Source organism: Calonectris borealis, chromosome Z (assembly GCF_964195595.1).
Source record: "Calonectris borealis chromosome Z, bCalBor7.hap1.2, whole genome shotgun sequence".
Lineage (NCBI taxonomy): Eukaryota > Metazoa > Chordata > Aves > Procellariiformes > Procellariidae > Calonectris > Calonectris borealis.
Genome location: NC_134352.1, coordinates 17,319,838 through 17,346,020, shown reverse-complemented (window position 1 = coordinate 17,346,020; position 26,183 = coordinate 17,319,838). Strand labels below are relative to the sequence as shown.

General features: G+C 40.4%; 2 protein-coding genes across 16 annotated transcripts in view; both read right to left on the bottom strand.

Annotated features, from left to right (window-relative positions):
• COMMD10 (COMM domain containing 10) overlaps positions 1–13,994 on the bottom strand; it is a 114,057-nt gene extending 100,063 nt beyond the window's left edge. For 14 of the 15 annotated variants that reach the window (XR_012670971.1, XM_075137304.1, XM_075137313.1 and 11 more), the window contains exons 1-4: positions 13,931–13,994; positions 13,665–13,755; positions 11,195–11,305; positions 9,263–9,418 (exon numbers count right to left, since the gene is read on the bottom strand). Coding sequence is in view for 14 of the 15 variants with exons in the window: in XM_075137304.1 (XP_074993405.1) it covers positions 9,263–9,418; positions 11,195–11,305; positions 13,665–13,755; positions 13,931–13,962 (390 nt within the window). In the remaining variant the exon portion in view is untranslated. The remainder of the gene's footprint in view (positions 1–9,262; positions 9,419–11,194; positions 11,306–13,664; positions 13,756–13,930) is intronic. The other variant, XM_075137309.1, reaches the window with a different exon arrangement.
• An 8,234-nt stretch (positions 13,995–22,228) lies between these two features.
• Positions 22,229–24,529, bottom strand: ARL14EPL (ARF like GTPase 14 effector protein like). Its single transcript, XM_075136838.1, has 3 exons — positions 24,419–24,529; positions 22,822–22,961; positions 22,229–22,451 (listed from the first exon to the last, which is right to left on the bottom strand). The coding sequence occupies exons 1-3, from the start codon at positions 24,527–24,529 to the stop codon at positions 22,229–22,231; spliced, it is 474 nt and encodes a 157-aa protein (XP_074992939.1).
• Positions 24,530–26,183: the final 1,654 nt, after the last annotated feature.

Genomic DNA, 26,183 nt, shown 5'->3' with positions numbered 1-26,183 from the left:
TATGAAAATATTAATTTTTTCTGCTGTGATGATGAAAATAATTCAGGTAAGAGGCCAAGAGAAGGATGACAAAACATGTCTGGCTGTGAACTCCTTCAAAAACTCTCCCTGTCTGCTTAAGAAAAGAATGTTAGTGCAGTGGAGACACCAGCAGGACGAAGCCAAAAGTGTACTCAATATAGCAAACAAATATTAAAACAGAAAAAAAGGTGCACACTTTTAAGAGAAAGACAATGAGTGACAGGCACAATTTGCCAATCATCACAGGTAGGGTCTTCATCACAGAAATATTCTGTAATCAGGAAGAGAGTGTTTCCTTTAAGATAAGCCTCAGATCAAACATCAGTTTCCTACTGATAAAAAACTCAAGCATTGGGGGCAGGGGAGATGACTGCATAAACACACTGATTTTTATTCTCTATTGTTGCTACTGACTTCAGTTGTATTAAGCTGGCATGAATATCTTTGAAGAAAGTTCTGGATGTTGCAGTTTCTTTTCAGCAGGCCTCACTGTTACAACTGCTCCACGGGTGAAGAAGTCTGGATTTTCACGTTGTTTGCATAAAGTTGCTGACTACAGTCCTCTACCACATTTTGAATACCAATGGAAAAACCTGACGGTAGACAGTATTTCAAAATCTGTCCCCCTACTGTACAAACATATTCAACTTCAATACAATTCAGCATCCCCGTTTTATAAATGCATTACTGAGGCATTTTGTGGTTTCACTGAAAAGTACTCTTCAATGGCAGATTTAAAATCTGTAAGACTCACTTTTTATCCGGAGATATGAGTCACAAATTGAATGACCAGCATCTTCAGCTGACAGTACTAGGCAAATATTCAAATTAAACCCAAGACTTAGAGCAGGCACCACAAAAATGATATGTAACTATCAATAAAACCTTACGTACATCCACCCATCCATAAAACAAAGTCAGGATAATAGTTTTTTTTTTTTTAAAAAGCATGGAAGTCTGTAGATTAAAGACACTCATAACACATATGCACAGCCAAGTTAAGCAGAGGTGACACAGTCAACTACAGTGCCTCTTAAGACCAGACTTTGCAACCTTAATGATAGTTTTGCAATGTATCTTAGTCATGTAGTCATAAGAAAATAAGAATCAATCACTGGATGGATCTTATCTATCTAGTCACAATACTAGAATGCAATGTCGAATCCGATTCTGCCTTAATCTCACAGATACTGCAAGACCATCAGCAAACAGACAAACAAAACAAAACGGAAAGCAGCAGCTATGTTTTTCACCCGTAGGCAAGAATAATCTTCTAATCTCTTAAGTAGTACCACATGCTATGATTGTCTCTAACTAGAAATAGAGGTAGTTGTAACATAAGGGCAAGAAAAGGTTTGGATTGTGTCAGGCAGATGGACAGTGAACTTACAGAATCCTGTAAAAAGACTGACCAAATAGAACACAATTCCCAAAGGAAAAAATTCTGAAAGTTTAAAAAACAAAGAGAAACCATTTATGTGGCTTTGTATCTTCGCCTCAGAAGAAGCACTGTAAGACCAACGCTCTGAAGATGGGTTGGGCCAAAGACCCGGTTGAGTGGTTAAACCAAATGAGTGGGAGAGAGCAGCACTGAAGAGAGCCACAGGCCATGTATTATGTTTGCTGTGCAACTCTCAGATCCCTCACCACAACTTTCCCTAATGATATCAGTAACTTTAAGAGGCAGGAAAAAAATAAAATGAGAAGCAATAAGTGTTTTAACTTTGTAAACTGTGAGTTTCAGCTTGTAATTAATGCTAGAAAAAGCAAGAGGCACAAGCCAAAAAGCCAGTACCTCAGTTAACTCTCAGAGAGGATTTGGATATTAACAGCGTATTAAAAATAGAAAAAGAGACTGAGATTTAATTCTAAAAGGAAAATATACACAAATTATGTACCATCTTATTTGGTCAATATGTAAGATGAACTAGATACTTCAAACAAGATTGGCTGTCTCCTGGAGGGTTAATTTCCTCTGACTTCCCATTTTTGTCTGCAAGGATAAAGTCCTATTCTCTTCAGCAAACCTTCCTTAGCACATATGCTGGGAAAAGTGATATTTTCAGACTTCTTTGTTCAATTCAAACCAAAACCCCTCACATCTTTAATCTTTGAATTTAAAAAAGGAAACGATACACACCAAAAAATATCAGTGTACTTCAAAAGGGAGGAAACAAAAGAAATAATATGACATGAAATTGGTAGAGCAAGACTAGTGCTAAGAAGCAACAACTTCAAAAGACTTTTCCCTAATTGAAGTTACTGCAGGTTTTCATCTTTACATGTATTTTAACTGATAAGCAGCTAGCTTGAAAGCAAACAGAAAGGGAGTGTATGACAAACATTAGAAACAGCATTCAAGTTTCTGAAATCCTAGTATTTAGGGATTCACTTTGTGCAAAAGGTAAAAGTGTTGTTGTGCTCTGTCTCTTTCTGGGAAATTTGTGGGCACAGAGTTGCAGTAAAAATATGCACCAGTCTACCAGCACTTATATGGAAAAGTCCTAGCTGACTGGCTCTTTTATCTAGCAGAAGAATATACAGCAAGATCCAACAATTGGAAGATGAAGTTAGGCAGATTTTAATTAGAGATAAGGCACACATTTTTATTAACCATAAAAAATACCCCAGAAATTAGCTGTCATTTCAAACCTTGAAATCACAACCAGACCCCTGTTTCAAAAGCTCTTCTACATATTGAAGAAAAATTACGGTTTGTATTACACAGGAAGTTACATAAGATAAGCATGGTACTCTTTTATAACCTTAAAGGATGCTATTTTGCATGTAGGAACAGAACAAATGTTTCAGATGTTTTTAAACATTCTCAAAATGTACTTTCTTCCAAGCTTTATCATTTACACTTTCTTGGTAGAAGACAGAAGAGGGTAAGAAGGATACAAAGAAACTCATTTAAAAAATCCTCAAGAAGTAGTACCTAAAAATTGTAAACAATTAAAATACCTACTAAAAGCTGGGTGAGTGGAAGATTAAACAGACTCAGCTGTGCTGCAGCTGGCTATTAAAATACATCTCAGTAGGTATAAAACTCTGTCTTTACTACATCTTTCATCATTTGCATTTTCTTTGCCACTGTGATGGCATCCATCATACAAGGCAAGTTGGTTCACAATTCTTTGTGACAATGCCCATAGGTATGACAAGGTCTTTGTGACCTCTGCTTGTCACTGTAAGAATGACTAGTGGATCAGACACTAACAAGAAACTGGAAGATTCTTTCTGTTTGAGCCGTATTCCTCCTTACTTTGCATTTCTTCTGATATCAGAAAGAATTTTTCCTCCACGACACATACAGACGCATGCCAATTCTCTTCTTTTTTGTCATAACCATCATAGGATGCATGTGTTTCAGAGTATTTCTGTAGATTTGACAGCATTTAGCAGAGGGAATTTAGCATATTCACATTCCACATATACCCCTTAGCAAGAAGGCCAGTTTCTGAGAAAACTACTTTCAGAGTTTTGCCCATATGGCTTCAAACAGCCAGTCAAGATACAGAATTGACAGCTCTGTCAAGAATTTTAGGTACGTAATTTCACTAGTTGCATTCCCACGTATCATTATATTAAGTAATGCTGTCTGAAGGCTATAAAAAACTTCTCCTGCTTGGCAACATAGGACTCTCATCTTTTTTTATTATATATATTTTAAAGATACCCTGAATAGTTTTCCAAAACAAGAAAGCTATGAGGCATTTAGCTTGACCTGCCTTTAAAAAAGATAGATTTACACAGAGTACCAAAAAGGTACAGAAAACATAATAGAGGGGGAAGGGGAGGGAAAGAAAACCAACAGAACTGATGAAAAATTGCCAAGAGAATTCAGAGTGAACCCTACTAAAAAGCTAGCCCTTCTTCGCAGAGAGGAAAAAATACATTTTAATCTGATCAATGTGTCCTGATTTCTAAACTGATACGTTATCAAGCAAAGACTTAAAAACTGGATCAGATTGGTATCAGACTGCTATCACTGGCCTATCATTCTAGAGGCCAAATTAAGAACACATTCACAGAAAAAATTGATAAAAACACCATCATTCTAATTGACTAGGATTGTTTTATACAGGAGAAACAACATAGTAAAGGGACTGCCATATGAGTAAAGATTCAAAGAACCAATTAATGCAACAGGAGAATATACACAATTAATAACCCTGTGCAGCTGAAGACTGACTACAGTTCAGTGAAGAAAAATGAAAAGATGAAGTGAGAAAATCAATACTATTAAGCAGTACAGTTTTAGTTTAACTCTACAGGTTTTGTTCATTTCTCAAGACAATAACATCCTATCAACTAAGCAGTCTGCAACAAAAAAATTTCTAAGACCTATGTTCAGAAAAGACCATTTTTTCCTCTAACAATTAGAAATAGTGTTTGATATGCCACAGAAAACTTTACCTAATCAGTATTCTGGGAAATACTTGTTCTGTTGCTCTAACAAACTCAATTTGGCTTGTCACCCTAATGAAGCTATCAGCCAGTGCATTACCACCTACATATCTTGCATAGAACTGACAGACCCAGACTAGTTTTTACTAAGTTGTAGTTTGCAGGCGAGAAGAGAATCTGGTTTAAGAGAAATAACATGTCAATACAAGCGAAATATCTGTAAGAAATTACTTCTCATAATAACTAGTGGTCTGGAGTCCAAATCTGAGTACTGCTGCAAGCCAAAAGATGCAGTGGCCTACTCTCTTAAACACAGCAATGAGCCAAATTAATTAGTAACATTATGAAATAATAATCCTGGACAGTCAGCCACCCACTAGTTTTGGCCATCAGTTAATCAATCCTCAGTTCTTCCTTCAATTTACCCAAAAGTTCCAACGTTTGCGAGATGTGCAAACCAAACCTCTAAATAAAAAAAGAAAACTGACAACCATTTTATGTTGTCTTAAAACAGAAATCAAAGATTAGTGCCTGGTCCTTCTTGTGTACGCTACAGAAAACAGACTTAGGGCAGCATTTCAGTACTTTCAAAATACAGAATTTCTAAGTACCAGATGCCAGGAGAGACTCAGAATTATTTTGTCGCTTGAATTTTACTGAAACACTTTAAAATGAAGATAAAATTCCAATTAGATTTTTCTTAGTTACATTGCAAACTCTGTCTTGTACGCAGTTTCCCTGAACACCGTCTCATTCTGGAACAGAACTATCAGGATCTCAGTAAGACTAATCATGACCCTGATTCTGCACTCAGATCCACATGAGCAACCCCATGAACACACCCACTAAAGCCGTTATAAAGAAAATTCAGAGTTGGTAAGCGTACAGAAAAGCACAACAAGCAAAAGCATGAAATATTCACACATACTCTGAATTCTAAATTAATACGTGGTCCTCCACACCACCTGAACGGGTCAGTAAAAGCCCCTACCCAATACGCAGTGACAACCAAAAAGCCCATATATATTTTCAAAAGAGTATGAAAGAAAAAAATCTGTGTTCATACAACCATATAAAGGTTTGGGTTGGAAGGGACCTTTAAAGATCACCTAGTCCAACACCCCTGCTGTAGGCAAGGACACCTATCACTAGATCACGTTGTTCAAAGTCCCATCCAACCTGACTTTGAACACTTCCAATGATGGGGTATCCACAGCTTCTCTGGGCAACCAATTCATTCCAGTGTCTCACTACCCTCATCATAAAAAATTTCTTCCTTATATCCAACCTAAACCTACTCTCCTTCAGTTTAGAATGGTTGCTCCTTGTCCTGTCACAACAGGCCTTGGCAAAAAGTCTCTCTCCATCTTTCTTATAAGCCCCCTTTAATTATTGAAAGATCGCAATAAGGTCTCTCCGGAGCCTTCTCTTCTCCAGGCTTAACGACCCCAATCCTCTCTTTCTTCATAGCAGAGGTGTTCCAGCCCTTGTATCATTTTCATAGCCCTCCTCTGGACCCACTCCAACAGGTCCATGTCTTTCTCATGCTGGCGATCCATGCAGTCCTTCAGGTGGGGTCTCACCAGAGCAGAGTAGAGGGGGAGAACCACTTCCCTCAACCTGCTGGCCACCCTTCTTTTTGTAGAACCCAGGATACAGTTGCCTGCAAGTGCACATTGCTGGCTTATGTCCAATTTTTCCTCCACCAGTCCTCCCAAGTCCTTCTCGACAGGGCTGTTCTCAATCCATTTATCCCCAACCCTGTATTGATACTGGGGATTGCCCCAACCCAGGTGCAGGACCTTGCTCTTGGCCTTGTTGAACTTCATGAAGTTTACATGGGCCCACTCCCCAGGCTTATCAAGGTCCCTCTGGATGGCATCCCTTCCCTCTAGCAAATCAATTGCACCACTCAGCCTGGTGTCATCCCTTGCTAAGGGTGCACTCAATCCCACTATGTCATTGATGAAGACATTAAATAGTGTTGGTCCCAGTCCAGACCCCTGAGGGAGACCTTTATTATAAAGCCACCACATAAAGTATTAATATTCTAGGCAAGCCCATATCATACTCTATTCACATTAGTTTCTTCCAAAATATGGAAGAAATATGTCAGAGACAGATAACATGAAGGATGACAAACAGGAAAATTCCATGGAACGAGAGTGAGAAATCACAGACTACATAGCTTAAAATAAAAACAAGAAAGACCACACTCTTCTTTAGTATTTCTCATAATAAAAAAGGGGATATACGTTAAAATCAAAAGATAATGGATATACTGTTTTTCAAAAGCATCAATACATATCACTTTTCCCTCAAGTGGTAGAAAATCAGAAATCAGGCAAGTACACAGACTGCAGCTTCCAGGTTCATTAAGTAGAATATTTCACAAGCGAAAAACAATCGTCTTTGAGGGTATAAGACAGCTTCTAAGTCATAAGGTGAGGCAGAAGTTTTCATCAAACAGGTTAACTACAGGATTCCTCTCCTATGCTTCCATTCAAGATGTCAAAGACAGGATACACAATGAACAGATTTTCTGATCCAGTACAGTAACTCCTACATTTCTGGAATCTGAATCACTAACAAAACTACAAGGTACACTTTACAAAAAAAAAGCATCGTTATGAATGCAACTTCAATCGTACACAGAGCACAAATAAATCAAGAGTCTTAAAAAAACCCAATCATCCAAACAAAAAAAATCCAAAATCCCCCACCAAACACCAATCCTCAAGATTCCTAAGGAAATTAAATATCACTCCTATCTTCAAGGAGGGCCCAGGGAACTAAAGGCTGGTCAGCCTCACCTCAGTCTCTTGGAAGGTGACAGAACAAGTAATCCTGGAAACCACTTCCAGGCATGTGAAGAAGAAGGTGGTGATTTGAAGTAGTCAGCATGGATTCACCATGGAGAAGTCATGCTTGACCAACTTGATAAACTTCTACAATGAAATAACTGGCTTGGTAGACAAGGTGAGAGCAGCGAATAGGGTCTACCTTAAGTTCAGGGAGGCCTTTGACACTGTGTCCCTTAAGATCCTCACAGACAAGCTGTTGATATATGCTGATGATGCAGGGAGAGAGATGCATTGAAAGCTGTTGAATGGCCAGGCCCAGAAGGTGGTGATCAGAGGAACAGAGTCTAGTCGGAGGCCAGTAACTAGCAGCGTACCCCAGGGGCAAATATTGAATCCAGTCCTGTTCAACATCTTTGTTAATGATCTGGGTAACGGGACAGAGTGTACCCTCAGCAACTTTGCAGATGACACAAAATTGGAAGGAGTGGATGATACACCAAAGGGTTGTGCTGCCAACCAGAGGGACCTGCACAGGCTGGAGAAGTGAACTGACAGGAACCTCAAAGTTCAACAAGGGGAAGTGCAAAGAAGTCCTGCATCTGGGGAAGAGCAACCCCAGGGACCAGTACATGCTGAGGGCCACCCAGCTGGAAAGCAGCTTTGCGAGAAAGGACCTGGGGACACAAAGGACACCAAATTGAACATAAACCAGCAATGTGTCCTTGCAGCAAAGGAGGCTAAAGGTATCTAGAGCTGCATTAGGAGTATTGCCAGCAGGCTGAGGGAGGTAATTCTTCCCTTCTACTCAGCACTAGTGAGGCCTTACCAGTTCTGGGCTCTCAGTACAAGAGAGACATGGACATACTGGAGAGAGTCCGCAAGGAGCCACAAAGCTGATGAAGGGACTGGAGCACCTCACATATGAGGAAAGGCTGAGAGAGCTGGGACTGTTCAGCCTGGAGACGAGAGGGCTCAGGGAGATCTCATCAATGTATATAAATACCTCAAGGGAGGGTGCAAGGAGGATGGAGTGAGGCTCATTTCAGTGCCCAGTGACAGGACAAAAGGCAGTGGGCACAAACTGAAACACAGGAGGCTCTGCCTGAACACAGGAAAACACTTTTGCACTTTGATAGTGACCAAGCACGGGCACCAGGTTGTCCAGGAACGTGGTGGAATCTCCATCCTTTCAGATGTTCAAACGCTGTCTGGACACAGTCCTGGGCAACTGACTCTACGTGGCCCTGCTTGAGCAGGGAGGCTGGACCAGATGACCTCCAGTGGTCCCTTCCAACCTCAATCATTCTGTGATTCTGTGATTATGTTGCTGACAATTATGACAACAGAACGGTCATATTCTTTTTATGTACCTAATATTGCTTCTGTGAGAGAAATGAACAGCGCGAATCATTAACTTATACACGGCCATGTAAAGAAGTACCTATACAGAGGGCACATTTATAGGGTCAATTGTTTTAAATGTTATAACCATATACACGTTTCAGAGAATATTAATAATTGGATACACATTTTTTTCTACAAAGAAAGAAGTTAATATAATCTCTAAATCAATCTAAAAACCTAATCATAGTAAATATCTCACAAAATGCACGATCCAACCCGCTTACAATATTAAAATTGCAGGAGCTTAGATACATTTTAAGTACAGAGAATCAACAGGCTGATGAGCTAAACCCATGCGCTAAACCACTAGAAGCCTTCATGAGCACATTTTACCATAAAGCATGTTCACAAACATCTCCAAATGGTATGCAGGTTGCATTATTTTACATTGTTAACAGTGCACATATAGTCAGGTTTCAACAGTTACAGCAGCTCAGCTAACATGTAACATCTCTTTAAGACAATGGAACTCCACTGCCCCAATCACACTTATCTACTACCTAATAAGTACCCTTTTATTTTCCAGTACCTTGGCTTGTCACAAACTTTGTATCTTAGTTTAAACTCCTTGCTTTAAAACAAACCTACACAGCTTTATTCTCTCTTAGGAAAAAAAACATTACCTTCTGAGGGGTCAAAACCCTCTGCCTGAACTTTTCAATCGTGTCTTGACCTGCAGACGCCCATGCACTGGCAAATGCTTCAGCTTTGTCTTGATCCAGATGAATGCTTTGCAGCTGTTGTTGCAATGAAGCTGGCTTCAAATTATGATAGACTGCCTGTTAAAAGGAAAAATAATTGCTCTTGTCGAGTACTGTTCTACAAGTTGTGCCAGATGTATTCCACCACAGATGGCCACCATGTTCACACAAGATTTTTACTAGCAACTCTACTGTGGGACTACAAGCATCCTGTTCATCTTAACCTTCTGACCGAGAAGATAGAAAAGTGTAACTATCATCTCAATTATATCTCAAAATGCAATATTACAAATTACTTTTCTCAAGATAGACAAACTATGAAAAAATGCATATACAAGCTAGATCTGAGTATATGTGTATGTTTCCACTGTACATAATGCCAAACCAGCTATCACTGAATAAAACCTGGGCTTTGAAGTCAATTGTGACTGTGAGGAAAGGACAACTCTTCCAAATTCGCACTGTTCAAGCAAGCCTGAACTATGAGGTAATATTCTGAAAAGACAGGAACAGTTTGCCAAAAAAGGTAAGTTAGATATAACTTCCCTATTAGCATCAATTTTTGTGGTAAACACTCCATATAGCATGCTTGTCTCCACTTTCAAAACAGGACTCCATCAGCACCAGGGCGGTGAAAAAGAAGAAAGAAGAAACAACACATGCAGCAAAGACCATGTAGCAGTCTTATTATCTATAATGTATCCATAGACCAAAGGGCTATTAAAAAAGTTATGCTCTCTGACACAACAAGCAGCTACTCTAAGAAGTATAGCTATCAGCGGGAACGCAAGAGTCCCTCATACAACACGCATCCCATCTTGGACTCTTCTTTGGGCAGCTATTAGTATCTTTCTTCCCTTTCTTCTTTTTTTAAATGCAAAAGAAGCAAGCCCTAGAGGAGACTGAGCTGTTTTTTCTGTTCATCTTCAGTAATTATCATATAATTGAAGCCGTCTGATGAAATTAGGATCAGGCAATAAAACAGGTAAGTTTGCTGTCTGGTTGAGATGAAAATTCAAAATTTCAGTCTGGATGTGACCTCAGGTTTCGTTTTGATTTTTCATAGGAATGGATAGGAGCCATGGGGAGGACTGTTTGTTTGTTTTCTTTCTAACACTGTGGAATGTGTTAACTAAGTGAACTAATCACAAACCGGCAAGTGCAAGAGGACAAGATTCAAACCCCACAACAGACCATCAATATGCATGCCCTCTGCACAGACTACATTTGCTCTACTTGCATGAAATGGATGGATAACATCGTGGCTGTGACAATTTCTAAGAAAGTTACCATATCGACCAGGTAATACATTGGCTTCCCAGCCTCTGTAGTGGTAGACTGCAGAACCAGAAAACCTTGCCTGTTTACAAGACATTTAGCTGTACACCATGCAGTCACCTACTCATTCAGATACTAGAGCTACATCAGGTGCGCCTCTGCATGAAAGTTTTCCATAACTGAAACTTCATGTAACTTAAGCAGTGCTCAATAATGCCATCTAATATTTTCCTTACAGGCATTAAAAAAATGCAAGGCTGGCTTGCTTACAATGAATAAGAGGAAAGACTACATCTCATAATTATCAACACTTCTCTTGGAGTCATGCAGCGCTCGCGTCCACCACCTATATTTACGTTAGCTGGAAACTCACTCCACAAATGCAGTGAGTCCAATCCAAATCAGGAAGGTATGCAAACAAAAGCAATAAAATCATGCCTCCAAAACATACATAATGTGCTACATATACATGTTTTCACTAATTCGTTTTTCACTTACTTTTATATTTTTGCAATCTACAATCAGATAAAAAAATATACATATATTTACCAATTCATAAGGATAGAAACAAGGTACCTGTTCCAAAATGAATGTTATAGTTTCAAGAACTAGATGAAGATCCTGCTTTTCCAATGAAAAAGCTATTTGAAGTTTTTCTTCCTCCTCTTCACTGAAGCTACTTTCAGCCTAAAGCACAAAAACGGTTAGTCCTAACGTTCCATTTAGCAACCGAGAACATACTTGTCAAAATAAAAACTTTCTCCCCATTTTTATAAACATAGTGGCTGTCCAGTTGTTTCTAAATAGAAATAACAAAGTAAAGCTCTTTTCCAACAGAAAAATACAATGCAATTCCTCACACTGAAAATCAAAATTGAAAGCCAACAGTATCACATGAGAATTTATGTGACTGAAATATGCTTCCTCTTTGCACCTGACAGACACTAAAGAAATATTTTTCTTTCAGCTATCAGATCATCTCCAACAACCTTTTATAAATAAAAATAAGAACAATACAAAGTGCATTACTTGAATCAGACCCCAAAGAAAACAGAAGACAAAACTATAGTGAAGTCAGTTACGTATGCCTTTTCCACTCTGGATACTCTTCTGAAAACCAACCATACTGTTATAAAGGAAATAAAGGCCTAATGTATGCTTATTTTGAAAGTCTTTTTGAAAGATTATTTTGAAAGTCTCTTTTGAAAGATTTGAATTTATAGCCTACTGTATTACTGAAGATTATTGAGAATATGCTGTAGTTTTAAAATACAGCAGTTACATTTATTATACTACAGCAAATTAAATAGTAATTTAAATGCAGATATTGCCATCTTTTAAAATGTAATTACTAACAAATCTATGCTACAGACATCAAAACACCATATTTAGACCACTTAGTGATCCAAAACTGCAAAGCTACACAAAAAAGCAATTGAGCTGTCAGAATAAACAAAATGAGGCAATTACACAAAAACTTCAGTGATCACAATGTCTATAACAAGAGTATCAAAATGGAAACATTATTTGAATCACTAGCTGTTAGAAGGAAATGCAGAGCCCTGAGTATCTGCTTTGTCAAGGCAAGTAAGTTTACTTATCGTTTCCAGCAATTTAACATGCCCTAGAGTCAGATACTTCGGAAAGACCAGATGAAGGATTTATGAGATTGACTGAGTGGGCTAAATTAAAAAGATCTCTCCAGCTCATGTAAATGCTGATTAAAATTGTGAAGAGGTACTAAACTACTATTGAGTAGTTTAAAAAAAAAAAAAGAGAGGTTGGTGACACTTTCCAGTTACCAGTGAGTTAATATCCAAGTAAAACAATCGAGAAAACCCTCTGCAATGACAGCAGCATCCAAGCTAGCAATTTTGGTAGGAATAAAATCAGCAATTGAATTAAATAATCAAAACAATCCTTATAGTGTCAGAGTTACGACCTTTCATACATTTGTATTTTCTATCCATGCTGCTCCTAATCTATAATATTTAGTTTGTATAACTAAACTATAACATTATATAAACTTTAACACTTAGTTTGTATATATGTGTGTATAGAAAACAAATCTGTATTGCTTTTTATATTTTTTCTAAACATGAAACAAGGGAATAAACAAAATCTGACACTGAAAGATAAAGAAACTCAACAAAATAATTCCTGTTTTAGCATTTATCTTACAGTTTCCCCTGCAATACTTAGTGCCAAGGTTAGATCTAGCCTCCATTTGACTTTTTGGCACTGTGTGATGAAACTGACTACTGATTTTATTTCTTTGGGGGTTTTTTATTATTTATTCTGCAACTAAAGAAAAGAAACTTCTGTAAAGATGACAAAAATATTCACTAAAAGTCATGGACTTTATTTTTAACCTCAATTCCACAAACGGCTTTGGTCAATGGACAAACAGAAATGGGAAAAAAAAAATATATATGCATTTAGTCTTTCCCCTGTGAGGGCAAAAACAGAGTTTGTGCAAAAAGCCAAGGAACTTGCTTCTCCTCTGAGAGCATTCTCAGAGGCAGCAGCACCTGGAAGCAGCTGGTTCTCACACCATTCACCTTCTGCCATTCATTACTAGTTCTTATTTCATTCACCTGAAATAGCTCTGAACAATTAATGATGAATGAAATTAAGATCAAAAACACTTAAAAAATAAAATTGGAAGTAATTGTCCCTTAGCAAAATAGAGTGTCGCATCTGCCCCAAAAAGGCGGCTCTGCAGCACTGGGACAGAGGAGGGACAGAGCTCCTCCTGGCTCGGCTCCGCTCTCGTCCCGTCCCACCGCGAAAGGCCCCCACGCAGTGGGGCGGGTGGGGACAGAGGAGCGCGACTCGGCAGGTCGCTCTGCTCCGGGCACACCGGCACCGCGTGTGGCGGACCCGTTCCTGCGGCTCCACCGGCAGCAGAGCGGCCAAAGCCCCGGCAGGGCCCGGCTGGGCCCCGAGCCTGCCCGCGGCGGCCCCGCGCCCCGTCCGCACACGCGAAGCCCCCGCCAGATGAACGCAGCCCCAGCGGGCTCCCCCCGCCACCCGCCCCGCCAACCTTCAGGTGCAGCTTCTGGAGGAGGCGGGAGAGGAGCCGCGGGAAGCGGCCTGGGTCTACGGCGTTGAGCAGTGACACGGCCCTGCGGATGCTGCGCGGAAGGAGAGGAAGCGGTCAGGGGGGCCCAGGCCCCGCCGCGCCCCGGCACCGCGGACGAGGCGAGGCGCGGCGCGGCCCTGCCCCCGACCCGACCCGACCCGCCGCGCCCTGCCGCGGCGGGATCGCGGGCAGGACGGGAGAGGCGCTGCCGCCGGAGCAGCCGGTACCTGTCACTCTCCGGAACGACGGGCGCCGCCATAGCTGCCGCTGCGGCCCCACCCCCCGACGGCAGCCGGGCGGGGCCAAGCGCCGCCGCTCCGCCACGCCACGCCGCGGCGCCGCTAGGGTGGGGGCCGGGGCCGGTGCTCCGAGCCCAGCCGCACGGCCCCGGGTGAAGGCAGAGCAAGCCTGCGCCGGCCTTCGGGGCTTGGGGAAGCGGCGAGGAGCAAACTGGCGGCGCCTCCCTCACGGGTTTGCAGCACCTGGTTGGAAAAGGTTGGAAAGGTTGTAGTTGAAATCCTCGGATTTAAAGGTTTTACAGCCGTACGGGGGCCCGCGGGGCGCGGTACTTCACCCTCCGCCATGTGTCGTCGGTGCCCGTGTCGGCATCGCACCGCCCGGGTGTGGGCTGCGTGAGCCTCCGCGGCCCGCCCAGGCCCCGCAGAGCCTTTGTTCGCATGTGGCTCCAGACCGCGGGTCAGCGAGCGCCTTGCTAGCCGGCCGCGGACTTGCCACAACGTCGTCACGCGTGCAGCATCACAGCAAACGCTTCCGGGGCCGCGGGACGAACGGCGGCTGGATGCGTCCCCCGCTTCCCCGAGTAACCTGTTCCCAGGGAGCAGCCCCCGACGCTCCGCGGGTCCCGCGGCGGCTCGCTCCGAGCCGTGTTCGGGGCGCAGCGCACGCCGGCGGGCAGGCCGCACGGGCCGGAGCGTTAGCATTTGCGGTCACGCGGGAGCGGCACTGAACTGGGTATTTCTATCCCATGGATATTGCCTTTGAGTATCACAGAATGGTACAGGGTGGAAAAAACCTCCAGAGGTCCAGAATGGATGTAATGTCTGTGAGACCTCTAGTTTCTGTCAGGTTTGGCTGAAATTGAAAAATGGGCTAAAAGACAGTGGGGCAAGCAAACAGAGCAACAGGCAGCATGATTGTGTAAACCTTGTTTTCCTAGGAAGCCAACTAAAAATCTGCAAAAGACTTCTGAATGTGGCTGTAAAGGTTTATAAGATGTGGCCTGAAGGGTTAGGTGTATGGTAATAAATTATGGTAGGGTCAAGAGGCAGGTAGGAAAAGGCTGGAAATTTTTGAGGTACTGTGAAGAAATGTTTTATAAATATATGTGCTGAAATCTCGCCTCTGTTGAAGCAAGGGGAATTTAGTCATTAACTTCAATAGGGCCAGGATTTCAGCCAGGACATTTGAAAAGATAATATCTGCTTAAATAGACTCGGCCTTAAGAACCAACTTCAGAAAAAAAGTGTGACAAACCTGGCCATGCTCCAAGGGGAATTTTAAAGTAGAGAATTCCTGGCTGAGACTTTAACAACATTTGTACTATACCTCTTACCAGAAGTTGGACCCATAGTTGCTGTTATGAAAGGCAGCTACATTTTCAAGCTGTTCTGGGGTGAAATATAATTACATTCAACTATTTTATCTGTTTTTCTGTACTTTTATAAAACATGAAAAGACAATATTCTTGCAAGAAATTTATTTGGCTGGAGAAGAAGAATGAGTGTTTCACTCCATGCTGAAATAATGAACAACTTGTTCTAGGATATCTCCCCCGAGAGCAGAATTTTATAAAGTTTGTTCAGTCAAAATGAGCAAGGGCGACTGGAAGTCTAGACAATTGCTTACTTATTTTAAAAAGTTTCAGCTGATATAGGTATTGGATGGGCCACTCAGGTTTGCTGCCAATTCTCTGATTTTATAATCATATGGACCTATTGTAAAGTATTTTCTTTCACGCTTTGCTGCATCAAATGAATATTCAAAATGAATAGTCAAAACAATGAATATTAAAAACTCAACTGGAGAGGATCCTGAGCAACCTGCTCCAGCTGGACCTGCTTCACACAGTAGGTTTGACTTGAGACCTCTGGAGGTTTTTTCCACCCTGTACTATTCTGTGATACTCAAAGCCTCATGAAGAAAGACAGGAAAGATTGGAAATAATAAATAATGAACCTAACCTGACAAGGTTCTGTTAAGTACACAATTAAATAATTTTTTTCCTAATACCTTCTCTGTTCCTAGAAAAGAATTATAAAATGTTGTGACTTCTCATACATCCATTTATTTATTATTGTTATGTACTTGCATCCATGATCTATTTTTCCAACGTGAATAATAGCTTTTTTCACTGAGCTAATGGTATTACACAATTTAATGTATTTTATCAGTTGTCTTCACTATCCATCTAGTTAAGACATATTTTGAGTCAAATTATTACCCGTATTTGGACTCAAAATGTTCCACTTAAACACGCAAATGGATGTTGTATGGGCTTTTGGATTAATATGCTCACATACTGTGACAAAATCTTAGGCATCAGTGACTGAGGCATTAGAACATTTAGCTGCTAATGAAAGTTAGGGATTTTACTGCCTTACAACAGTCTTGAAAAGCTCAGTCTCCCCTACTTTGCATTTCCAGAAATTTAACTATATATTCTGTTTTTTCACAAAGACCAAACAAGCCTCCATGTTATTTGATTATGGTTTTGTTTACAGACTTTTCTCATCACCCAGCCCTTAAGTTAGAATTCATTTAGGCTCTGCTTGTTAAAATACTTCTATGGTTATCAGGTGAAACTGATTATATAGATCCTGAAAAGGATGTAAAGTTAGGAATTACAGAATACTTTCTACACAAGGTTAGTTAAGCACTGTAATAAATTGCATGAGAAAGTTGAAGAATCTCTTTCATTAGAGGTTTTAAAGCACAAAGAGACGAAATACCTGTCATGAAAAATGGGTAATAAATGTGTAGAAAGTGAGTAAAGCTGATCCGGCATTGAGGACTACAGGCTCTCAATATCCTACCAGGACCTGTTTTCTTTGAGTGTATTATTTTCTCTTTTTTCTTGGCTCCTTTTGATCCTTTTATACCATAGCCTCTTACTTGCAATGCAATTCTGTCTACACTCAAGCCTTTCCTTTTTGTGTCGTCTTCATCTCTGTTATTTTCCTTACTTCTAAAGGTACACACAAAAGAAAATGTTGAAATCCTTCAAAATCTGATTTGTACAGTATACCTGACATTATTTATTGACTAAATAATTGTCCTACAACTCAATAAGAATAAACCAATAATGTTTCACATAAATTTTCACTTGCAACTTGCAAGTGGCTTAAGCAATTAAAGTTAGCAAACTATAAATTCATGTGGCAGGGATTGAATTGTGCCTTTTACCTAGTATTAAATAGCTCAACTTTTGAAACCTTGTTGAAAAAATAATTTTTTTGTAAAGTGTGTTCTAAGTGTTTCAGTTAAATTATGTCTGTCAGAAATAAATACTCCTCTGTTGCTGTTGGTGACTGTTACCATTATGAAACAATCTGCCATTCTTTCTGTGTCATTATTTGTGTTCCACTGAATGACTAATCTCATTAAAATCACCAGGACTACTTGGATTCTGCTCAGAAGGAGTAAGGGTGGGGGACTATGAACAGGGGCAGGGGACTCTCAGTTTATTGCTTTTGTATGCTGGCTAATTGTTTGCCATTTTTGTGCTTATACGTGAACATTCACTATTACGTCTAGTCACGTGAGGGGAGTCAGGTTATTTGGGTGACACTGTGCTTCACAATGGAAATCAAGGCTGCATAGCCTACTCCTTTACTCAAAGGAATCTGAGCATACAGGAGATTCAGCTGTGGACAATAGGCCCTAATTTATTCCATTATAACACAAACTTATATGATCCTTTAAGGGACCAGCATTCATACATTTGCACCTGAGTGAAGGGGGAAGCAGGTCAGTACTTTGCAGTGCCAGGCCAATGGAGAAAACATGTATTGCCCTCTGCAAATGATTGATAGGGCAGGAAATCTTTCTATGGTTCATGCCGGGATTACAAATTACGGTTAATGAAATACAAGTATCACATTCTAACTAATGTTCAAAGTTGCAGTTAGCTCAGACTTGATATATGTTTTCCAAATAGAATGGGATCAAACAAAATAGTCCATTGCAACGTGCATAATTTGTTTCAAAATGTTTTAAGATCATGAACAATGTGTCAAAGGAGAAGCTACAATCAATATTGCTATCACCAGCTAAGAAACTCAACAGAGCTGCAGCAACTGTAACGCTTTTGGTACAAATATTTACCTAAGGCATATTTAAATATTTATCCAGAATGTATCAGCCTATATTTCTTTAGTCAAGCTCTTCTGGTTTTCCCACCGAAGTGAGTGAAATCTGTATTCTACTCTGGTGTGGATGTATATAGAGAAAGTTCAGTTGTGCTCTTATAGGAGGTGCTAAAAGGATCATGACAATTGTTGAAAAAGAGTTCAAAGTGTCTTATTTTTCTTTTTTTTTTTTTTAATGCCTTTCTGTGTTTGTATGAATCACGGAGGCTGGCAAACATTAACTGTAGAGTTCTTACCTTGACAAATGCTGGCACATCCTACTGTAAGTTCAATAACAGTATAGACTTACTTTTCTCTAAATGATGCGGTGGGATTGAATGGCACCTCACCATATGCAGAAGTTCATTTTAAGCCAGGAGGAACAGTTTAGTGCTCTCGGGTTGTGACTGAAATACCTAGACTTTCTGGAACCACAGATCTGACTTCTCCCAGGGCTGACTGCCCTTCATCATTTTTAAAGCACTGTAGGTAAACTGAATACTAAGCAGTTACTGCGGTTACCTAACGTTAAGTCTCCATGTGGACAGGAATCCCATAACACTTTTCATACAAAATTTGGGAGCTTACTTTGGGAAAAAAAGATCGCCATTTTCTGCATGTTGTTTTACAGTGCTATAATCTATTGTATTCCTAGTCTGTGTTTCAGAGGTGCTATGTTATATATGTTACTGTAGATTAGTAATCATGGAGCCTTTACATAAAAGGATTTATATAAATAATTTTAAGCTTTCATTGTGGAACTTTGCATGAAGGATTTGCAAACTCTGAGCAAGAGAAAAGTCAGCACATTTTGCCCATTTATTAGCATGGAAACAGAGGCAGACACGGGAGTGGTGGCCTTGCTACAGCTGAGTAGCTAGTCAGCCTCATCCCCCAGTACAGCTTTGGTCTGCCTTCTTATTCAGAAGTCCCATCTCTTAACTCATCTGATAAGGCCTCGGATATTCTTTGTCTTTAGCACACCTTTGCATCTTAAAAGTCATAATATTTAATGACCTTCACTTTCATTGTGGCCTCTTCTGAGCCGCATGATAATGATTTTATTAATATTTCCTTTAAATTGGCCGTTGTTTTAGGAGCAGCTGTAAGTATCAATGCAATATGCAAGGACAGCTGTTGTGTTTTTTTCCTCAGAGCTGTGACAACTTCTGATATCAAGAAGTGTAGACAAATGGTTAAATAACGAGTGTCTTCAGTGGCTAACTTTCTGGCTTAAAGCCTAACAGAGTGCAATGAAGGCAAACAAGAAGATGCTGTGCATAGTTCTTTTTTTTTTTCTGAGTTTTCAAGTTTGTAAATGGCAGGAGATGCACAGTGGAGTCTCTGGAGTCGAGAGGATCCCAGTACGACGATGCCCAAGCACTTAGAAGGTTAGTAGAGAAAGAACCATCTTTACCCACACAAAAATCATACGGGAGCACATTATTCATTTCCATGAGATTGACTTCTTTATAGTAATAGCATTTAAGAAAGCAGAGGGTGAATATCTCCTTCCAAATAGATATGGATTGCAAGCAAGGGAAATACAGTGGAAGGCACAGTGAATTCAAATTAAACAAACTGAATCAATTTTTAGGCAAGAGACTGAGAGATGATATCTTAGCTAGGCTATAGTTTAATATGTACCTGGGCTTTCATCTTTCCTTAAGCCGCAGTGGGATCACTGGTAGCCAAGAGCAAAGCAGCCACGTGGACAAGGAAAATACGGGCAAAGTAAATTGACAGTGTCACAAACTGTTTAACCCGCATAATCTGGGGCAGGGGTGGGCAGAGAGGAGAGAGAGAGAAGAAGGACCGACTGACCATATGGAACAGTTCATTGATCTGCTTCCCCTTATTTTAAACATTAGCTTTCTAAAGCAAACATATTCCATAGGGAAAAACATATTCTGTTTAGACTGACATAAGGTAAAAAGATGTTCTAGTGTCATCTGGAAAGTGGCCAATTTCATAAGAAACTAAGAAATGTTCTCTGCCTTTTCTGGTAAGGGATTTTATTTAAAACCACAATGCCATGCAGTGTGGCATTATGTAATTGCCTAACAAAAATGATCAGATATAGGCACTCTGTTGTTATTTTTATATACATGTATCTACCACTATGTTTCACAATCAGTATAAACATAACACCGGTCTTTTTTGTTCTTGCCGCGCCCCCTCCGCCCCACCATGTACAACTGCCCTAATGGGGATTGGACTTGTGCACTGTCAGCTGCTCATTTGGAATTGGGGGAAAAGTTAGCAGGATTATTGCAATGATAAAGAGTCATTCTCAAACCACAGCAGAACTGCCTCTGCAACATCCTTTTATTTCATTATCCTCATCTTGGCTCTTACTTCTGTTTTTTCAGGTTTTGTGCTATATTTTCAAGGTTGCATTAAGTGGGTTTGTGATGGAGTTCTCTTATACTTTGTATTTAGCTATTATTGTGACAGAGGCACAGTCCATGTGAAAAACCACAAAGTAACACCAATGAATTCAGTAATGGGATTCTAAAGATTTACACCTGGGTTTAATCACATCACTCAGAAAATTTAACATGTAGCCTTACCACAGGAATCCACTTAAGAAACTATTTGGGTTTTTGCCTTTAAGTGGAAAGAAAGTGAAAGTAATTCAAACCTGTCCATTTCAGATCTTGAGGTTATTTCAAAGGAAGGCTGCCATCTTCTTGTCCATGAAAATCAACTTTATCTTCTTGAAGAGCTGCTTATTCAGTCAAGTCCAGAATGAGTCTGTGGCACACCTGGAACAAGAAACCAATCCCTGACTGCATTGGCAGGATTTCCACCTACCTTAAGAAATATAGCTCAGAGATGATGTGGGCTAGTTGGACTCCCGGCACAAGTCAAAGGATACTTTGGGACCAGTGAGGTATATGAGAGAACAGCATCAGATCCGACTGCCAAACAGAAAGTGTTTTAACCACCATAGCAAATATTCCTTGAAGTTTTTTTGGTACGGGGTGTTTTTATGCTACAAGCTTAAGTACTGAGGTGTCATTAGTTGAGAGGAGCAACAAATCTTTCCAAGGTATCAAGTCACAAGGAGATTGTGGTGTTAAGGCATTCTTGGGATCTGTTCCAGGAAGTTTCTTCTACTGGAAGATATCTCTGCCTTGGAGCAGGAGGTCTTTGTCCACAGAGAATGGACTCTTTTAGTGGAGAAAAGTGGTGCCACATTCGAAGTTGGGAGAGTCTCCTCAAAAACAGTAAGCAAGGGGCCCAGGGAATGATTCCCCCACTAGCAGCACGTTCCTGGAGATCGGCTGTGGCAATCTGCAGCCTTTCCCCATCAAGATCCAGAGGGACCCTCACTCCTCAAAAAGGGTATGAGCGCCCATCATGAATGAGAACACCTACCTCATAAGAAGACTGGGTGTAAGTTATGGTATTTGAAATCTGTCATGTCTTGCATGAAAAGAACACTCCCAGAACTGAAGAGACTTTTCTGTCCAGAGGCAAAAATATCCAATCCGTTTACCTCTAGCTATATAATTAGTGATTGGCTGAGTGTACCATATGCTGTAAAAAACAAAAAAAATGCTGACTTGAACGTGTTGGATTCAGTCGTGTAGCCTGGGCAGCAAGAAAGAATTGCAGAGTCGTTTCCACTCTCCTCTGCTTTATATACAGAGGAACGTAGAAAGTGGTGACCTAGTTTCAAAGAAGTGTTATCTCAAATGACTCCTGTCTCATCTATACAAGACATGAATGCATCAGAAGGAAAAGACATTTGGGCAAGCATTCACAAAAGAAAGGGCTGTGTCACACATCTGAGTAAATGAACAAGCAGAGAAATCAGCAAGAAAAAAACTCCTTACAAGTAATGTGGTTCAGCTTCGCAGGGTAAGAAAATTGTCCTCTCACAGCAGTCCAGACACCTTCAGTTTTAGAAAGTCAAGATTTAGAGAGGACTGGCTAGATGCCTCAGTAAAGCTTGCAAGGATGAGGAAGTATGAAATATGTAATTTTATTTAATGGGGAAGGTTAAAGTCTGCTAGGTAGGCACCAATAAAGAAGCACAAGCACCACTGCCAGGCACTTCACTAGAAACAATCCATAAAGCCAAGATTTACTTCAATAAAATGTGAAAAAGAAGAACTTCACTCAGGTGCAAAAACTGTCAGAACAAAATCAGTCAGGGACAAAAAATGGCAACACGCTGATCACATTCCCAGCTTCAGTCTCAATTGTGTCATAAACCCATTTCCTATTGCAGCGACATTCTGGTCCACATTTGTTTGAATTGCATTTGGGGCAAGGATAGAAGCAACCCAGGCAGTTCTTTTCCAGGCAATCACACAAATCGATGTTATTACAAAGCAGCCTGCCATGTTTGTCATACTTCTTCGTAATTCTGTGAAAGAGAAGAAAAAGTGATTCTCAGAGAATGCTTTGCCATGTTCGAAGACTAAACCAAACAAATGTGGAAAACACCTGTCCAGGAACAAATATTTCCTCTTTAACAACCTCACAGCATAATGAAATTCCAGCATTATATCCTAATTGCAACAGCCACTGTTATTAAAAAGGAAAGTGTGCCAAAGTAGTAAATCAAAGTTCTCTTAAGTCACATAGAAAAAGTTTGTTTTCCCAACACAGCTTTCACGTGTAATAAGAAATCTCTCTGCAAAATATTAATGCTTTTATTCATTTCATTTATATTCCGTAAACAGCATACCAGCCATTTTTTAAAGTAAAATATGTAATAAATTAGCACATCTTACTTGGGCTTATAAAAAAAGTCTTGTTTCATTTGTGACATGCGCGCTTTCTTTTTCTGCTCTCTAGTTTCAGGATTGAAGTCAGCTACCTGAGGTCCTGGATTTTGAAAGGCTAAGCATTTTAATTGTTTCTCGAGTTGTTGCTATAAATAAACAACAGAAAGTTTATAATTAGCACAATTGGAACAAATATTTATTAGCTGCCAGATGTCCTCACTGGCTTTCAAATGACATTAAAATTAATATTCTTGATAACTTAAAACACCACAGGTAGGAAAACAAAGCAAAACTCGACCTAAATTATAACATTGTTTAAAATGTTTGCTTGTCTAACTGTTAATTAAATATTCCTTTGACTGACTGTGCATCCTGACAGGAGAGGGAACAACCATGACTCTGAATACATGGCTTTGGCACAGTGGCATGGAGTTTGAAAGTTGTCTTGTGGGAGGCAGAATCGTGTATTTTTTTCTTCAACTTTATCCATAATGTAAAAACAAGTAGTATGATTATAAGCATCTCAGCTGGTATTAGCCCTTTTCTCCACTATTCCCTCAGATACCTAGAACCCATCTTTGTTCAAACAATCAGGGGGCAAGAGAAATGTCTGGAGGAGCAACTAGTGCAGGAAGAAGCATTTGCACAAGTGAGTAGTATGAAAAAAGCACAGACAAAAATAAAGAAGCTAAACTGAGCACAGTTTTTGAGAAACTGGAGGGACCATTTTCTTGCCTATTTTATGGAATTCATGTTTGCAATTAGCTAAGACTGCTGAATAGTTTTGGAGGTTAAAACGTTAGCTCTGTGTATTGCCATTCCACATAGCCCATGCATGCTGACAGTCATGTCTAAAGTCAATGCAAACAAACCTGGGCATTGTGTCAAACAATGTCTCTTTGGACAATGACTGTGGACATTGAACATACACTTGTCATTCATTATGCAAAGGCACAAACATACATACAAATTTATCTTTTCTTCTCTTAGGTAAATGGAGCTAACTTGTCATCCCTCAGCTTCCCTGGAGGGTGTCATTCCTTTCAGAGTCCACAGTGATTTTTCACAAACAAGTGAGTGCCTTCATTGCTTCTCATGGGGAAAGCAGTGGCAGTTCAGTCCAATCTGCTGATACAGTGATTTAGAAATATCCGTGCACTTGAGTGCACTTATTGTAAATAAGTGGTTGATGCTGTGCATCTTCAGTTGCATCCTCCTGAAACCTACAGGGCAATCTCACGTACCTACATTATTCACACATTTCTGCTTTTGAGTCTGGGGTAGATTTTCATTGCAGAAAATATGCTTCAGCATCATCATTGTCCATGATCATAAATTATGTAATTTCAAGTTGGAAACAAATAATAAGCTATGGAAATAGTCCTCCATTAAGCGTACTCTCCTATTTCCCTAGTTACTATTTCATTTGAGCTTTGAAGTGCTGTTAGCCCTGTAAATCACTGCCCTGCAAACTTGACTCATTTCACTGTTGTTATTACTGATATTTCCCTATAGACTCCAGCTTTTTATTTTTGTAATTATGGAAGAAAGTGAAGGCAATGGTAAGTATCTTGATAATAAAATGGTACTGGAGAAGTCATACCAATTGTTTTTGTGTTATTGAGCAGTCCTTAGCAGGAGAGACATTTCCTTCTGCAGATGTTTCTTGGGCAGAATTGCTTTTCTTGGAGTTTTCTCCCGCATGATCACTCATTTGATCACCCTTGTGAAATACATACATACATATGTGTCAGACATATACAGAAGTGTGAGATCCATAGACCTTTAAGTGAAGGTTTTAAGGTGAGCATGTGATATCCGTACTAGGCTTTTATGTATTCTTAACCAACAGCAAATGCAGAACAAAATGTGGCTCAGTATCGGCCTCGATTTTAAAACTCTATGAAAATAATATAACTAACATAAGCAAAAGCTGTATCACCAAAGCCACTATATTATTTGTTAAGCAAACCTCGGAAAACCTCTAGTGTTTAAATAAAACAGAAATTGGAAGAAATGTTGTCATCTCTGGATCTGTTACTGACACCACTTCACCGCATTGTCACCTTTAATGTAAAAGTGACAAGTGGTATTCTCACAGAACACATAAAAGCAACCAGCGATGTGCAGCAGAAATGAAGACAACAGCACGCAGGAGCAGTCATTTCTCTTACCAGCAGGTGACACTCTTGTCCTAGATGCGGCTCTTTTTGCAAGGCTCCAAAAAAGAGCGGCCGCGGTGGCAGGGGTGGGAGCAGGAGGGGACTGGGCTCTGACATTATTCATAGACATCCAAAGCATGTGTCAGAGCTGTGTCCGGAGCAACTAGCCTATTCCCTGAAGATTCACAATTTTCTTCCTGAAGACTTCAACCAATGGACTAACAGTGAACTTCTTGACTTTTAAATCTCAGTCCTCAGCTTTGCGAAAGATTTTGTGTATAAGTAAAATGTGTAACTTTTAGGTTTAATAGAAAAAAAGTGCATCACTCACTCTGCTAACAAAGCACCCAGGGAGGACTATGGGTTCTGTAAGTCTGTCCTACAAATGCCATCCATCACACAGAAATGGTGGTGGCAACTGTGCAGGATGGATGTTAGCTACTTCTTCCTACCCATTCTGTGAAGCTACCTAGTTAAAACTTTTTATGCAATATATGCAGTTCCAATGCCTCAGACTTTAACCCTAGACACCACCAGAAATATTTAAGCTTTTCTGGAGTTCCTCCAACCCTTCCCCAGGTGCTGCCCAGTCTCTCCCATTGCCTCTGAACGGTAGTGCAGTCGTCTCTGCCAAGTTACCCTGCACTTTAGGATCGTTGCCCAAATCCTATCCCAGAGATCTTCATTTCACCACTGCCAAAGGGCCAGCACCTCTCTGAGAGAAGCAGGAGAGGAGTCCAGGCCTTTAGTTCCCTCTGTTGCAGCCCCTCCCTGCAACGCGACAGTCAAAGTGGGAATAGCAATGAGAAGGAAGAGACCTTGTTGTAACAGGAGGGGACGCTTTTTTGAGAACTGAAGAGAACAGCCTTCAGCCTGTTTCAGAGAGGGTTTCCCTTTCTCCTCTTCAGTGACCTGAAGAATGACTGAGATTGTGACACTGTTCACAACGGGATGCTCTACAGCAACAGTTTTAGTCCTGGGACTTGAGCATCTTTTTTAGGATTAGAAAAGGAAAGCTATTACCAGGCAATTAGTATTTGCTGTATGGGGGAGCCTGCTCTTCTACCGGAAATTTGCTAGGGACCCACAAATAAAACAAGAATGAAGGCCACTGCTCCAGAGAAAGTGAGTATTGCTCTTCATTTGCACTCAAGTTGGAGTTCTGATAAGGATTTGCTTCCTATATCTCCTCTTGTGTCCAACCAT

Excerpts from the sequence above, each read along its gene's own strand:
- ARL14EPL (XM_075136838.1), bottom strand. The coding sequence starts at position 24,529 with ATGAGTGATCATGCGGGAGAAAACTCCAAGAAAAGCAATTCTGCCCAA. Across the intron at positions 22,962-24,418 it reads CAATAACACAAAAACAATTG|CAACAACTCGAGAAACAATT; the intron begins GTATGACTTCTC and ends GTTTATTTATAG. Across the intron at positions 22,452-22,821 it reads GACTTTTTTTATAAGCCCAA|AATTACGAAGAAGTATGACA; the intron begins GTAAGATGTGCT and ends TCTCTTTCACAG.